The sequence below is a fragment of the Prunus mume genome, linkage group LG8 (genome assembly GCF_029339155.1).
Source record: "Prunus mume cultivar Tortuosa linkage group LG8, ASM2933915v1, whole genome shotgun sequence".
NCBI lineage: Eukaryota > Viridiplantae > Streptophyta > Magnoliopsida > Rosales > Rosaceae > Prunus > Prunus mume.
The window spans coordinates 3,389,377-3,404,728 of NC_142705.1; the positions used below are offsets into that span (position 1 = coordinate 3,389,377).

Genomic DNA, 15,352 nt, shown 5'->3' on the forward strand with positions numbered 1-15,352 from the left:
GTCCTAATATGCATCATGCATGACAAGATGGAAATCCTTTTTTCTTTTTCTTTTTCTTTTTCCTGCAAATCAAATTGCCAATAATATATGTCGCCATAAATGCCAAGAATAGAAATATCAACAACACGGACACTCGAACAGTTGAAGAACTGTTAAAAATAGTTACTTTCGGCCAAAAGTGACTGGAGCATGAGAGAAAAGACAAAATCTTTGCTTGCCAGTTGCCAACTTGCCACTGCTTGTCTGTTTTCATAGGCTCTCCCTCAATCCCTTATTTTCTTGAGGATGCTTTTTCTGATCATATAGAATCCCAGGAATCCAGGATATGTTATTGAACTATATTTCTTTCTCCCATCAGAACAAGATAGCATTCAATTAATGTCTTGTCTGTTGTCACAACATGGATTTTTATATCTAGTTGAACTTGGGTTTAGTTTCACAGAGAGAGAGAGAGAGAGAGAGAGAGAGAGAGAGAGAGACATTCTAATTGACTGAACTAAATATCTCCACCTAAACTTGTGAAAGACAAGTACATATATTATCCACGTAAATTACTGTTTTAGCAAATTGATGAGGTCTTTTCGCTTTCTGTTTTGTGCTTTCCTTTTGTTTTTCTTATTTTCTTCCTTTTTTACTACACGCTTCGACAATAGAATCTTTCCCAAATCTGTTCAAAAAGAGTACAAAATCCATCGCGAGGATCCGAATATAATCTTCCAAAAGTTTTTTTATCTCTGACCTTAGGAACAAGAAGGTTGGTTTTAAATTTTAATTTACTGTAGAAAGTTGATGACCACTCTTCAGTCTTTTTGCACTAGTTAGTGGCTACTTTTCGATCTACCATCACATCATTCATATTGTAGCCACGATTGCATGATCTCTAAATTGCTAATAAGCAGAATGACAGGTTTCATACTAGGGCAAACTCATAAGTTTACACTAGTTTTGTTCGGTTTTTCTTTTTCCTTTTTTGGTGTAAATCAGTTTTTCTTAGTCATGTCATGTTTGACATAATTGATTATTTTATGGTATAGAATTGCCATAATGGAAAATTTTAACTGGAATCGATCAAGAAATTAATTTAGTTGGATGGAACTGTCCATCCATTGGCAACCCAAAGGGACAACTCGAATGGCCAAAACATCAAATATGAAAATAACAGGTCTGGATTTTGATGATACAGGTTCCTGCATCTGGTTTAAAAATTGAAATGATGAATAGAAAGAACGTGGTGGTGGGCCATGCAAAGCTTTAATGGGAGAAAAAGGTTGGCCTTGGACTTATCTCAAAACTTTTCTTATGTCACAACACTATCAGCAAAAAAAGACAAATGGGTCCTTTTGGGTCTGAAGAATCATGTTCTTAAAAATGAAATCCCCACTGGCCGGTACCAGACAGACTCTATACCAGTAAAGTTGCCATCTTCTTCTCTTCTTGTGGTCATGCTTTCTCCATATTGATATCCCACAAAACCTTGTGCAGATCCTTTTCTCTCTCTCTCTCTCTCTCTCATGATAACCTTGGTTATATAACCAGCAGCATGATATTTCATCACTAAACAAAACCAGCTAAACAAATTTCTGTGGCTCTGGCTCATTGCAAATCATGAGAGATTAAACTAAACTGAGTCTAAGTTTTGCATAATTTTCACCCCCAAACTGATCAAGTCTTATTGTCAGATAACTGATCAGCCTTAGCCTTAGCAGTGGTAAAAATTAATTAGAATTGATGTATTGATTTAAAGGGTGCCTGCCATTAACAACATGCAGAAAATAAGATTCAACACACAGGATTCTGATCTTTCTCTTTCTTTCTTTCTATCTGGTGGAGGCAGTCTACAGACACAAAAAGTCAAGGTCACTAATGATCCCAACGACCACCATAAATTCATCATCGCATGTTCTTTACTTTTTGAAACTTTCTCTTTTCAAGAGTTTAGAGTTATGTATATTATATAAACAGGTGATAATCCAACCATATAAACTACATAATTTTTTTATAATTTTTTTTACCACAAATTAAAAGATACTAATTAACAAGCACCACCAAGCAATATAATCTCAATCCTTAATGGCGCCAAGTCTTCCTATTTATCTTTATTTGCCCAATACTCCATTCCTATTGTCCTATAAAATGGAGGCTAGCCAGGGCCAACACAAATGAGCAAACAATACCAAACCCAATTGTTCTAGCTCTCTCATCCTAAAGTCCACAACTCACTCTCTCTCTCTCTCTCTCTCTCTCTCTCTCTCGGTCTTTGTGTCTCTTGATCATTCTTGGTGGACTGCATAAAAAAGAAAGAAAAAAAAAACCAGAAAAAAATGGTGCTAGAAAAGAGCCTTTCATCAGCCATAAACACAAAAATTATGGGCTCATCAGGAAGTGAAGAAACCATAGTTCTAGCGCATGGGTATGGAGGAGACCAGTCTGTGTGGGACAAAATCGTCCCCTACTTGGCTGAGCATTACCGAGTTGTTGTTTTTGACTGGCCTTTCTCAGGTGCTGTTAACAACAAGGACCTCTTTGATCCTAGCAAATATTCTTCCTATGATGCTTTTGCAAATGATTTAATTGCCCTCTTGGATGAGCTCAACTTGAAATCCACTGTCTTTGTTGGCCACTCCATGTCTGGTATGATTGGATGCATTGCTTCCATTAACAGACCTGACCTCTTCAAGACCCTCATCCTCATTGGAGCTTCTCCTAGGTACTCTTTCTCTCTCAAGCTTTCCATATTTTGTTTTGTAATTTATTTACCTGATTTCTAATTTCCTCCTTAATTTTCTTTTTTGGTTTCTTCTACTTTTCTTTTCTGGTTAGACACTTGATATAAGCTGTATATTTGTGGCCACAGATTAATTTCAGCTATATGACAATTTTCCTCTTTTAGCTTTTTTGATAGAAGTGATAGTCTAAACTGTTCATGTTAATCTAATATAACGGGAACTCGAACTTGGGTGTAAGGGACGAACTCACTGTCAGGGCCCACGTCTATTAGCTATTTTTGTTACAATATTTTTGTTCATGCCATTAATGCATAAATATAAATATGTTTATACAGGTACATAAATACAGAAGACTATGAAGGTGGGTTAGAGATGTCAGATATTACACAAATCATCTCAGCCATAGAATCCAACTATCACAACTGGGCTGCCAACTTCGCTTCCCTTGCTGTGGATGCAAATGACCCTCTCTCTGTCGACAAGTTTGTCAAGTGCCTGCGCAGAATGAGGCCTGAAGTTGCGCTGGCCTTGGCCAAAACAGTCTTTTACAGCGACCAGAGAGACGTTCTTGACCGGGTTTCAACTCCATGCACCATCATCAACACCTCCTCTGACATTGTTGCTCCAAACTCGGTCGCCTTCTACATGCAGAAGAAAATCAAGGGAAAGTCCACTGTGGAGATTATAAACACCAATGGCCATTTCCCACAGTTGACTGCCCACCTTGAGCTTCTCGATGTGCTGGGAAAAGTCTTGGGCCTTAAATTTGATCATCAAGATCCAGATATCGTTGGGGTGAATTAATTAGTTAGTTTTTAGTTTGCCCTTTGTTTGATTAGGAGCTTAATTAGGAGCTATATAGCTAGAATAATTATATGGTGGAAGCGACAAGACATGGGTACCGTGGCAATCGGTTAATTACTCAAGTAGATAAGAGTATTTACTTTTGCACTGGAAGTCCGGTGTTTTCGTCTTCTCTTCCGTAATATCATTTGTATTTCGTATCATTCCATATTTGACGTGTACAATATTGTGTTTGGTTATGTGTAGTATATATTAGTTTGGATTGGAGTTTTTATTTGCTAATAAGCAACGAAGTGACATCTTTTTTCCTTTTTTTGGTAAATGAGAAGGCAACCACCAAAGAACACATGAACATCAAAGAATCCAAAGTGGCCACCAACCAAGATTTTAGGCTAAGTCTAATATTTCTTAAAGTGGGCCCATGCATTCAAGAATTTGAACATTGTATCCAAAAAGTATCCAAGATTTTCAACTTGCCCTTGAGTTTCCCAACCAAAACTCCAAATTTTATTATTTTTGTAAGATTCCAGATTGGAGGCTGGATGTAGTAAGTAAATCTTTGGGTGTATTTAGCATCTCACTTCCTTAAACAAGCACAATATTTATAGCCAGATGAAATCGAAATGGAAATCAAGGTTGGGCTTGCTGTTTTAAAAATTAGGCTACTAAGCCCATGTACGATCAATGGGCTGGCCCAATGATGGGCCATACATTTTGGTCATAACCTGAATTACCATTAACACCCTCCCGCCACAAAGCAAAGTCCAATCATTGCCCGCCACCACACTGTCAGAACTTCTCCTTCCGGGACACTGGCAGCGAAGCAGTTCTTTCCCGGTAATTTAACCGAAACATCAAGGGTAATTCGGTCAAGAAGCACCAAAATATCTCCTCTCAATGTAGTCCCACTCCCTGACTCTCTCACTCCAGATAAAAACCGAAGTATGCGAAGCTTATTCGGAGCTACCCAAACTCTGAGCAAATCGTCCGCTTTCTTCTTCCTCAACTCAAATTCGAAGCTCTCTCTGTGCAAAGCCTCCAAAACCCCTCTCCTTCTCCGAACATTCGCGATCATGACCAGCGCCGATGAGTTCGTCAAGGGTAGCGTTCACCCAAACGGCGTCGCTGTCATCACCCTCGATCGCCCCAGAGCTCTCAACGCCATGAACATAGGTATATAGGTGTAAAAGCTTTTGCATATGGAAAATTGGAGCTGTTTTTTTCAAGCTTGAATTTTATTGCATCTTATTAGTAACAAAAATTCCGTGTTATTACATTACATGTAAAGATCGTTAGTTCATATGCGATAAAATGTCATGTCTGGAAGATATTTCAAAGTAGTTAGCTTTACAAAGAATTTTGTGTATATTTTTAAGTGGAACCTGTTTCAAAATGCAGATATGGATGTTAAATACAAAAGCTATCTGGATGAATGGGAATCAGACCCAAATGTGAAGTGCGTTTTGGTTGATAGCAGCTCAGCTCGTGCGTTTTGTGCGGGTAACATAGAGAAGATATAGAGTTTCCGTTTTTGAGAAGTTTTTTCTTGCCCATTTTACACTTCGGTTTTAGCATGTAATAAAATTTTAAAAAATATTCTGTGTAGCTAAATAAGTTTTCCTAGAGATGTCTGTTTAGCTCTTTAGGCGGTTATTTTTGTTTTGGAGTCTTAGGTTTTGAGAGTGACCAATCATGGTAAATGCAGGAATGGATATTAAAGGGGTTGTTGCTGAAATCCAAAAGGACAAAAACACAACTCTTGTGCCGAAGGTTTCTACATTACGCTTGCTTTGATCTAGAATTGTTTCTTGTTTAGGTTCTTGTTAGGTTGTTGGTCTTGGTCATTCTTGCTGTTTCATTTCATGTTGTTTATTGTTTCCTGCTTTCCTTTTTATGTTGCATTTTTGTACAACATAAGGCGTCCCTTAAGTGGGCTTGTTGTCTCATTGATAACCCAGATTTTAGTTTACCTGCAGGGGGTGATGTGAAGCAGATCACAACCAAAAACCAACTCCCGTATATGATTGAGGTCTTGTTGAGTGTCCTTTTAACTATAGATAGCAACAGGCTTATAACCTTATACATTTTTGCTAATATCCAGATAATATAAGATGACTGTCTTCTCTACCATCTTATATGCAATTCTGGTGATTTTCGAAGTAGGTAGAATTTACAACTAGCAATACCTTTGACCCTTGAAAACCATTGATGACTAAGGCTTAATACAAGCAAAGCGCTTTTTACAACAACACTCGTGCATTAGCATCATAATGATGTATATCTGGATGTAAACTAATTTAACTCTGATTAATTTAGTCACTGTTCGTATTAAAAACAAAAGTCTACTGTACTGTTATCGTGTTTTGGTCTAAATCTTCGACATTTAGTAGGTTTTAGGACATGCTCCTAAGTATTTTTCTTACCAAATACATTTAAGATGTTAGAGATAGATCTAAACCTTTTAAAGTGAATTTCACTTATATGAGTTCTGCTCTGTGTTTTTTAATTGGTTTGGTGATTCAATATTAATTTCACTGTTTGTATTTGTTTGTTAGTTAATTCTCAATACACAAGTTTGTTCTTTGGGAATTTCATATTTGACATTCTCGAGAAGTTACAGCATCTGGTCATTTTTTTGGTTTTGGTTTTGGTTGCTCTTGAACTTGGGTAATATCATTTGTATTAGTTGGAAAGCATGCATTTCTTTTTTGAGCTACCATTTATAGTATTCTTAAGAATGAGAGGTTACTGATATGATATTTGGGCTGCACATTTTGCAGGTATTCACTGCTGAGTATTCTCTGATATGCAAAATCTCTGAGTACAAGAAGCCCTATGTAAGTTTCATGGATGGCATTACAATGGGATTTGGAGTTGGCCTATCAGGTCATGGTCGCTACCGGATCATTACAGAGGTTAATTACCTTGCAGACAGATATTGTCAATTTTGTCAATTGTTTGCAATGGCTTTCTGAATTTCGCGTATTTAAATTCTCTTGTATGGATGCATTTCAGAGGACTCTTCTTGCTATGCCAGAAAATGGAATTGGTTTGTTCCCAGATGTTGGGTTTTCACATATAGCGGCTAAGAGTCCAGGAGGAGGATCTGTTGGTATGCTTTTCTTATCCTCATGCAGTTTTTTCCCTTAAAATGGTGTACGCTGTTTTTCCAGCTTTGACGTACTATAGAAAGTAGTCATATAGGTACTACAACCAGAAAGTATGGAGAAACTACAAAATTTAAGTAGTAGTTCATTAATAAGGAGAATGGCGTATAAGATTTCTCTGTTTGCTTCATAAATCAATTTTTTGTTCTATGGTTGTTTAACAGTGTTTTATGTTTCTAGGTGCTTATCTTGGACTGACTGGGAAAAGGATTTCAACCCCATCAGATGCACTATATGTAGGCCTCGGGACACATTTTGTGCCATCTCAAAACTTAGGTTTACTAAAGGAGGCCCTTTTGTCAACCAACTTGTATGTTTCTGATTTTCTTTCCACATTCTTTCTTTTATTTTATTTTCTTCATATTTTTATGCGTACATGGGGTTAAGTTGGTTGGCATCATCACATTGGAAAATGGCTTGTTGATATAAAAGTAACTCCATTGTTGATGCAGTTCCCAAGATCCACATCAGGATATTGAAACAACTTTGGGGAAATTCAGCAGCAACCCTGATTCTGAAGCCCAATTAAGGTTGCTTTTGCCTCAAATAACTTCAGCATTTGGTGCAAATAAGTCAGTTCTTGAGACAATTGATGAACTTAAAAAGCATCAACAGAGTTCAGATGCTACTGGTAAGTTTGTGAATGTATTTATTGATAATGAAATGAAATCTATCATACTTGTCTATTAGAGAGGTTTGGGTGTCACTGTCAGTTATGGTGGTTTGCCTTTTTGCTTTGTTGTTGGTTGTGATTCATTGTTGTGTTGCAGTGGTGGAGTGGGCTAATGAAGCTCTTCAAGGTCTTGGAAAGGGTGCTCCCTTTTCACTTTACTTGACACAAAAGTATTTCTCCAGAGTTGCATCTGCACTGGGGAAAAATGACAATCAATTATCCTCAGTGAGTCTGGAGTTTCTACCTTTTTCGTTTCTTTCATCATGTGGTTGCATTCCTTTTGATAGGTTTTGTTTTCTAGTAGCTCGCCTGGTCTGAAAATAACATGTACTCATTCTGTACTTGTCCAAATCCAGTTAAGTGGTGTGATGAAAACTGAATATCGCATCGCCTTAAGATCGTCTTTGCGGAATGACTTTGCCGAAGGTGTGCGGGCAGTTTTGGTGGACAAGGACCAGGTTAGTTAATATGCTCATTGAAACTGGAAGTTGCAATATAAATCCATCGTTACAATCTTTATGCTTTTGTAAAATTGCTCCTTGCCTTTTGTTTTTAGACCATCAAACGAATTTGTAATATTGGTTTGTGTTTATTGTGCATGCAGAATCCGAAGTGGAACCCGTCAAAGTTAGAGGAGGTTAATGAGAGTGAAGTGGAAGCTCTGTTCGAACCATTGAGCCCAAACGTTGGGGAGTTGAGTGTGTGACTGACTGGCATGTGAAAACGACCTATCTTCATCTTGTGTTACCCAAAGCAAAATAAAATTTGTCGATAAAATTCCTATCATAGCTTCAGCAATAACATTAGACCGACGGGTTGTCTTGTCGGATGCCATTGAGTGGAAAGTAGGTGAATAAACCATTTTCCACTTGGACGCTTTTCGTGTTTTTTGTACTGCCGTCTCATAAATAAATAAAAAAGACCCATGTGTGTGATAAATTAAATAGCATTGTGATAATTTCTGCGGATTCTTTTTATTAATTAAAAAAAAAAGGATAAAAATTGATCCAGCAGCCAACCCGCTCTTTTCCCAATTTGTCACATAGCTTCTATAATTTTGGGAATAAAAGGCCCTCACTATGGACTGACTGTTTTCCCAAGTGGGTTTGTGGGCTTCGTGTTCCTCCTCATTCAGAAATACCTTGTAACAGTTTTCTTTTGGCACTACGGGTATAGGGTAATAATAACGTAAGTATCTATTGCACCGAGAATACCGTCCGAGAGTACCAAAGTATAACAAAGTATGCGTTCTTCCTTAATATAATAAAGTATGCATTCTTCCTCCGAGAATACCGTCCCCACGGTCACGCCAGTCACCATATCGTACTCGGAGCTCAAAGTAACCTTCTCTCTCACTCAATTTTGTTTGTTTGGTTACCGAGAAAATTGAACTGAAGAGTTCGGATTGATTATGCTTGGTTGCTTAGAAACTCAACATAATTCAGCGAAATTTGCGTAATATACTCTTTGTTCACTTTTTTGTTGTAATCATCAACCGCACCGAATTAATTCTTATTTTCTTAGCATCCAAACAGAGTCATATTTGTTTTATTCCTAGTTTTCTTTAATTGCTATGTTTTGCTCTGCTAAACTCGTGGATATCGCGCATGTCAAGAATTTGATTTTCTGATTTACGTATTTTTGGTTTGATGGATTGATTGATTGAGGCAGGACAAGAACACGGACTTGTCATTGAAGATTGAAGAAGGCTTTGGACCTAATGGGTTAGGAATCTTATCAATCACCGATGTATGCTTTCTTTCCTTTTGGATACTCTTACTTTCCTTTGTTAATTAGTGATTATGCTTTCTATTACATGCTAAACCTAATTAGCAATTATGCTGTATAATCATATTGTATTGAACTGATAAGTACTTGCTTGTCCTTGTGATTGTTTCCTTGAGTTTCCAATTGCAGGTTCCGGAATATTCTTCCTTGCGCAGAAATCTTCTACACCTGTCACCTAGGTACAACCTTCTACTTAGGATTTGCATGTTCATTTTACCAGAAATTCATATGAATATAGGAAGAGAGTTTGATATAGCACTGCTCATGGGAATTTTTATTTGTTTTTAATTAGATTAGCCAATCTGCCGGAAGAGGTGAAGAAGGAACTTGAAGATCCTGATAGTAGGTAAGGCATTTTGGTTTCATCCTTATGATTTGATCTCTCTTAAGCCATTGACAGATTTTCTGTATAAACACAAACATCAATCTATTCTTTATTTAATAGCAAGTTTCCAAAAATATTCCCTACAAGACTCAACTCGTAAATTTATTTACCTAGCTTTAGTGCTTTTCTTGGGAATCTGTTTGTACTTGTTGTATTCATCTGATGAGAACTATAATTCATCATTCTCGGTAGATGTATCACTTATCTTCTTTTTACCCGCCTTCCATATGTAGGTACAATTTTGGATGGAGTCATGGAAAAGAGAAGCTGGAATCTGGAAAGCCAGGTATCACCCTCCCCTTTTTTTTTCTTGTTGCGAACTCTAAGAAAAAAATTACAATCATGCATAGTCACATGATTGTTATTAATTCTTTTTAGTTTGTGTTTTGGTTTCGCAGATACGTTAAAAGGCTCTTTTTATGCAAATCCAATGTTAGATAGGCCTACAACAGATGAATATCTACTTCAAAGGTAACAGTCTCTAGGAAAATAAAAATCATAATCTGATTATGTATGACATTTTATTTTGTATGAGGTCACAGTATATGGCTCAGATCACAAAAGTTTGGCTCGACTTGTTTTTTATGGTTACGAATAACTAACATACATTCCCTATAAGGTTGTATTTGTATAAAATTGCCCAGGCCAAATTTTCTATATGCTGTAACATGTTTAGCAGTATTGAACACATTTGAGAAATTACAGATTTGCGCAGACAGAACATTGTGCTTTGTATTCTCAGATTTTTGCTTGTGATCTGTATCCAGGTATCCATCATACTGTGGATCAAATATATGGCCTAATAGTGAATTGCCAGAACTTGAAGTTGGTATGTTTCCCTTGAATTTATGTGATTTTCTTGGCCACAAGTGGTTATTCTTTAATTTTTCTCCTAATGGTGGTTGACTTTCTGATGCTTGCCTGATTGCTTGGCTCTATGTTTCATAGATGTTCCATGGCCATGCAAGTATTTTTTGAAAGCTCTGTTGTGACCGAGTAACCACTGGTGATTTATATTTCATTACTGTGTCTACTTTATGCAACAACAAACTGAGTTATTATAGCTCGTAAAGAAAGTTCTACAGTGTCCTTAATTCTATGCCTTTTCACTTTTTAAATTATATAATGTATTATTTAGCTTTATTATCACTGAATATGACCTTTTGATTTGTAGCCTTCAAAGCTCTTGGGAAGCTGATCCTTGGAGTTGGGCTTATGGTGGCATTTCACTGTGACAGATATGGTAACGTCTTATATTGTTATGGTCTTTACTCCAAGAGAACATAACTATGTTGTTTTTCAGGTCTCATTTTATACTTGAGTTGTAACATTTATCATGCATGAATATTTTTTTCCCCGGCCAGAAAACAAGCATCATAATATGAGTATTCATAAGGCCTAAGGATTTAAGAAATTGAGATGACACAATCTATGATATTGGAAAAGGGTTAAGTCAAGATTTCTGAATCTTTTACATGATTGCATCAAAGAACCTTAAATTTATCGTCTCTGGTGTAGAAGGGATAAAGAATGATCGACACCTCACAGCTAAATGATATTGACCTTTTCTACACCCCTGGCCAAACAAAATGCCATAGTCTTCTTGCTACCTCGTTGCTGTTATTGATTTTCAGGGAATTGTTAGGATGACTCTTACAATTTTGATGAGTGCTTGAACAGTGTCAAAAGCAATCAAAATGAGTGAGGATGAAGGCCTTGAACAAATACTTTTTCGTTCTCGGTGTCATAAAGGGCGGCTACTTTATTACTTTTCCACAAAAGAGAGGTAATTATTTTTTCTGTCCTCATCACAATTCACCCATAGCTGATAATGCGTCGGTTTGTAGTGAAGTTTAAGTTCTTTTTTAAAATTCTTTGTCTCTCAGGTTTGGTAATATTTGGATCATTCATTTTGCTATGTTGAAATTTAAGAAGAAGGAAATGTGCCATTCTTTTATGAAGTCTTAAAACCAAGATTCCCTTAAGTGGAACAGCATAAGATGATGCTCATGTTAGTTAATATAAAGGAATTACATTAACAGTTTTAATATGGGCAAGATGATCAGGGAAGGAGGTTAAGAATGGCATTAGATTAGATTGTTACCAAGGTTTAAAATAATAAATAGTACTGAGGTATGCAATCTTTTGGCTCCCAGAGGTAATATATTAACAAGTGAATTACGACTTGCAGTAATTCTATAGAAGATAATAAAGACATGTCTTCTTGGTGTGGATGGCATACAGACCATGGTTCACTTACAGGTTTATTTTTTCTCATGTTATTATATTAATTAATTCGTGACAGTGCTTATCGCTCAACATGTTATGCATGCGCAATATGTTGTTACCCATCAAATCAATTCTTTGTATAACATGAACATTAAGTTTGGATGTGTTCATGCTGTTCATGCAATAACATATAGATTAATAGTACAAAGTGCATATAATTTCCTTGCAATTATCTAGTCGGGACTCTTTCGATGTGCCTAATTTCTGCTTCAAATTAATATGTAGGACTGACCTGTGCCATGTTTACGAGAGATGCTGTTGAAATACCATGCCCTGATAGTGGAGCTGGCCTTTATATCAGGACGCGAACAGATCAGATTGTCAAAGTATGTCTTCTTATTCTTGAAAATTCTAGTCATGGAGGATACAGTTGACAATAATGATTTTCCATGATTGCTTATGTATTAGGTTGTCTTTGGAGAAGATGCAATAGCATACCAAATTGGCGAAACCACTGAACTTCTGTCAAGAGGTTATCTTTGTGCGACACCTCATTGTGTCCGGGTACTTTCTCTACTATGATATATGTGTTTGAAACTTTTTGTCTTAAGCTTGGCTCTGAACAGGGTTCTCTAGACATAAGTCTTTGTCAAGTTTGTGCAAGTAACTCCCCTGTTCTTATTTACCTCCTCTCTTCCCCAAAAAACCAAAGTTTTCCTTGGCATATGTCCAATAGCATTCACTGGATGTTTGTACAGGCACCCAAGGGGGAGGACGCTTGCAGTCTTGATCGTTCAACATTTGCATTATTTATGCAACCTGACTGGTAAGTGCATCTCTGGTCACATATGTTATATCTTAAGCAATGGTTGATGGTAGTTAAGCATAATTCATTTTTGCAGGGATGAGAAGCTTAATTTTCCAGAGGAGATTCATATCCATAAAGAGGTAATGCATCACCACCATAGGCATGCACATCAACCATCAGTTATTCTCCTCTTTCTTTCATTTTTAACTATCGTCTTCTCTTTCAGTTGATTTCACCAAATGGTGCTCTTACCTTTGGAGAGTACACAGAGAAGCTTCTTGACAAATATTACTACCAGAAAACATAAACGTCATGTATTTTCGCTCTTCGACAATATACGACAACATACTCTCTCAAATAGTTAGTAGATCAAATGACAATTTTTTTTAAAATATATATATATATTTCTTCATTTGCATGGTTGATTTCTTGTTGGCAGGTTAGTTCTCCTATCAGTATGTTTTTCTAAATTGCATTTTCAATTACAATTTGCATATAAAAGCATGAGAGGATAATGCTGCCACTTGCTGTAGGATATTGTTATTTGTTTATGACAAATCATATAAAGTCGGCGGCGGTACGTCCTCTGTAATATAATATCACAATACGACATATCGTATACCCAATGCCGGGTCTGGCCGACCTACATGTCGCTTTCTTAATGGCCTCTCACGTCTAGAAGCATAAAAAGAAACAGAAAAACGTGGATAAAAGAAGGACGATAGCACCAGTAAGAAATTAGATACGGACAAAAATGCCACGAGGGATAGTCGTAATATGCTACAGTAGAGGGTCTGTACATGGCCCAACTGGCATTTCCACACGGCTTCTCTCCGTCTCCGCTTTCTTCAGATCTTTTTGACCAGACTCTTGTTCTGTTGCATGCTGAGTTACTTAAATGCCCTTCACATTTTATATGGTTACAAAAGCTTCAATTCAATTATTAAATTATCACCAGAATTAATGTCGCACAAACGCAATTATATAATCTTATACAATACATGTTATTGTATCATAGAGATTTATTTTATTTTTTAATAGACTACCAACTTGAACTATTAATTTTAGTTCAATTTAATCGTTGTTGTGTGCATAGCCATATTTTTTACTTGTTTGTTTTTAAGTGTTGTTTTTTCTATACATGCAATTTTTGGGGAAATGGGAATATACCTAAGAGAGGAATTCGAATATATGACATGAGGCGAATATGAATACAAACGAAATTAAGAGGAAGGGACAATATTGTTGACTCGCAATCACAAAGCCTCTAAGAGTACTTCTACTTATTTTTCATGATAAAGGGCAAAGGGAGACCAGAGCTATTACTGTTCACGTGAATAGTGGCAGCCTTTGCAAAAGGCTTGTGGTGTTTCCATCTATTGTCATAGAACTACTATTCACATGAGATATGATGAGAGGAATTTGTATAGAGTTTTGATGTGGAAAGTGAAAAGTATGACTAAGTATTTATTTTTAAAAAATTATGAAAATTATAGTTTTTTTAAATAAAAAAAATTAGAATTTTTTTTTTTTGGTTGCTGATGTCATCGCTGACATCAGCAAACCCAGGCTAGAGCAAAGGCTGATTTTGCCTGAAGGCCACCAACACAGGCTGGTGGAGCCCACACCCAGCTCAGGCCAAAAAAGGCTGCTGGAACTCGTTTTTTCTTCTTGGGCTCCCTTTGCCCTGGCCTTGTCAATCGGTGGAATGGATCTAATAGCAAAATAAAATAAAATCTTATAACGTGAATAATATTGTTTTACTATCCTCGATCAATAACATAATGAGTGACCGAGATAATAAAAAATGTTATCTCTGTTGTATGAGAGTTTTTCTTCTCAAATAGGAGAGGGACAATAATGTAAAATTGGGCAAAAGTTAGATTTCAATGAAATAACATCAAGCTGACGAGGTGGGGACCGCCGCATATGTCCACACAACAACTCCATCGCCTATAAAAGAATAAAACTACAACCATATAATTCCGTGTTCGTTCAAACACTAATAACTCTGTAGTTTCGTCTTTCCCGATTTTCGCCGCCGCCAGTTCTCCATGACAAGTTCTAATTTTCCCCAAAACCAAGTCAGACGCCGAGTCCGCCGGAAAAGCCACCGGAAAATGGGGTTTCGAAAGCGGTGCTTGATGATGGCGAAGCACCAAAAGACCCGGTTCTACATCCTCGGACGCTGCGTTTCGATGCTCCTCTGCTGGCACGACCACTCCATATCAGATTAGCCAATAGCCAGAGCTAGCTAGCTCCAAGAATTTTCCAAATTGATTGGGCCACGTGTGGCACAGTCTTATTGCTTGTGCTGTTCTCCAAGAGTTCAAATTGAAAGCTGAGGAAGAAAAGCTGCGGTTAAGGGAAGCATGGTTGGTGATAGAGCTTTCGGGTCAAGGACTCAAATTTTCAAGGGCAAGGCCAGAATTATACACCAAAGCTAAAGAATGAATCTTTGTAATTTTGACCTTAGATTTGCTTCTTCTTTTGCTTCATGTGAATCCATGAAATGCATAAAGTGTAATTTGGTTGGTTGAAGTTAATGTCGAATGTTAATTTGTGGATGTGAATAAATTGGTAGTTGAGCTATTGTAATCCAACAAGTTATCTAATAAGATGGGAAAATGATATATTGGTTGAGCAACTATATAATATTTAGTATTTACCAAAGTCAGCAAGCAGAAAGAGGGTGCACTTATATTCTAACCCAACTTTCTCATGGATATTCAACAATGTATTTTTATTATTCGCATGAATTATTTTTGAAAA

The 15,352-nt window shown here is 36.8% G+C and overlaps 4 protein-coding genes across 8 annotated transcripts; all 4 read left to right on the forward strand.

The window, feature by feature from the left end:
* Positions 1–2,156: 2,156 nt before the first annotated feature.
* LOC103340905 (alpha/beta-Hydrolases superfamily protein) lies at positions 2,157–3,804 on the forward strand. Its single transcript, XM_008244371.3, has 2 exons — positions 2,157–2,707; positions 3,062–3,804. The coding sequence occupies exons 1-2, from the start codon at positions 2,322–2,324 to the stop codon at positions 3,528–3,530; spliced, it is 855 nt and encodes a 284-aa protein (XP_008242593.2). The 5' UTR covers positions 2,157–2,321; the 3' UTR covers positions 3,531–3,804.
* A 522-nt stretch (positions 3,805–4,326) lies between these two features.
* On the forward strand, positions 4,327–8,314 carry LOC103340904 (3-hydroxyisobutyryl-CoA hydrolase-like protein 3, mitochondrial). Of its 3 annotated transcripts, XM_089042284.1 has the most exons (11): positions 4,350–4,703; positions 4,929–5,030; positions 5,236–5,313; positions 5,489–5,559; positions 6,311–6,445; positions 6,546–6,642; positions 6,878–7,007; positions 7,150–7,328; positions 7,468–7,595; positions 7,727–7,828; positions 7,975–8,314. In XM_089042284.1, exons 1-11 carry the CDS (start codon positions 4,475–4,477, stop codon positions 8,074–8,076), a joined length of 1,353 nt encoding a protein of 450 aa, XP_088898410.1. In that variant the 5' UTR covers positions 4,350–4,474; the 3' UTR covers positions 8,077–8,314. The 3 variants fall into 3 exon arrangements, with proteins under 3 accessions (XP_008242591.2, XP_088898410.1, XP_008242592.2); XM_008244369.2 differs by lacking the exon at positions 5,489–5,559 and having other exon boundaries at positions 4,327–4,703; positions 5,236–5,300; XM_008244370.3 differs by lacking the exon at positions 5,236–5,313 and having other exon boundaries at positions 4,351–4,703; positions 5,507–5,559.
* A 190-nt stretch (positions 8,315–8,504) lies between these two features.
* Positions 8,505–13,005, forward strand: LOC103340903 (2-oxoglutarate (2OG) and Fe(II)-dependent oxygenase superfamily protein). Of its 3 annotated transcripts, none has more exons than XM_008244365.3 (15): positions 8,505–8,709; positions 9,042–9,119; positions 9,288–9,337; positions 9,451–9,504; positions 9,777–9,829; positions 9,942–10,014; positions 10,311–10,372; positions 10,718–10,786; positions 11,224–11,329; positions 11,735–11,805; positions 12,058–12,158; positions 12,241–12,336; positions 12,531–12,598; positions 12,675–12,720; positions 12,807–13,005. In XM_008244365.3, exons 1-15 carry the CDS (start codon positions 8,641–8,643, stop codon positions 12,885–12,887), a joined length of 1,077 nt encoding a protein of 358 aa, XP_008242587.2. In that variant the 5' UTR covers positions 8,505–8,640; the 3' UTR covers positions 12,888–13,005. The 3 variants fall into 3 exon arrangements, with proteins under 3 accessions (XP_008242587.2, XP_088898411.1, XP_008242590.1); XM_089042285.1 differs by having other exon boundaries at positions 8,647–8,709; positions 9,456–9,504; XM_008244368.3 differs by lacking the exon at positions 8,505–8,709 and adding an exon at positions 8,811–8,825 and having other exon boundaries at positions 9,456–9,504.
* A 1,551-nt stretch (positions 13,006–14,556) lies between these two features.
* On the forward strand, positions 14,557–14,960 carry RTFL12 (ROTUNDIFOLIA like 12). The gene has a single exon (XM_008244364.3). It carries the CDS (start codon positions 14,635–14,637, stop codon positions 14,815–14,817), a length of 183 nt encoding a protein of 60 aa, XP_008242586.1. The 5' UTR covers positions 14,557–14,634; the 3' UTR covers positions 14,818–14,960.
* The last annotated feature ends 392 nt before the right edge of the window (positions 14,961–15,352 follow it).

Excerpts from the sequence above, each read along its gene's own strand:
- RTFL12 (XM_008244364.3), top strand. The coding sequence starts at position 14,635 with ATGACAAGTTCTAATTTTCCCCAAAACCAAGTCAGACGCCGAGTCCGC.
- LOC103340903 (XM_008244365.3), top strand. The coding sequence starts at position 8,641 with ATGCATTCTTCCTCCGAGAATACCGTCCCCACGGTCACGCCAGTCACC. Across the intron at positions 9,338-9,450 it reads CTTCTACACCTGTCACCTAG|ATTAGCCAATCTGCCGGAAG; the intron begins GTACAACCTTCT and ends GTTTTTAATTAG. Across the intron at positions 9,830-9,941 it reads GCTGGAATCTGGAAAGCCAG|ATACGTTAAAAGGCTCTTTT; the intron begins GTATCACCCTCC and ends TTGGTTTCGCAG.
- LOC103340905 (XM_008244371.3), top strand. The coding sequence starts at position 2,322 with ATGGTGCTAGAAAAGAGCCTTTCATCAGCCATAAACACAAAAATTATG. Across the intron at positions 2,708-3,061 it reads CTCATTGGAGCTTCTCCTAG|GTACATAAATACAGAAGACT; the intron begins GTACTCTTTCTC and ends ATGTTTATACAG.
- LOC103340904 (XM_089042284.1), top strand. The coding sequence starts at position 4,475 with ATGCGAAGCTTATTCGGAGCTACCCAAACTCTGAGCAAATCGTCCGCT. Across the intron at positions 4,704-4,928 it reads TCTCAACGCCATGAACATAG|ATATGGATGTTAAATACAAA; the intron begins GTATATAGGTGT and ends TTCAAAATGCAG. Across the intron at positions 7,829-7,974 it reads TTTTGGTGGACAAGGACCAG|AATCCGAAGTGGAACCCGTC; the intron begins GTTAGTTAATAT and ends TTGTGCATGCAG.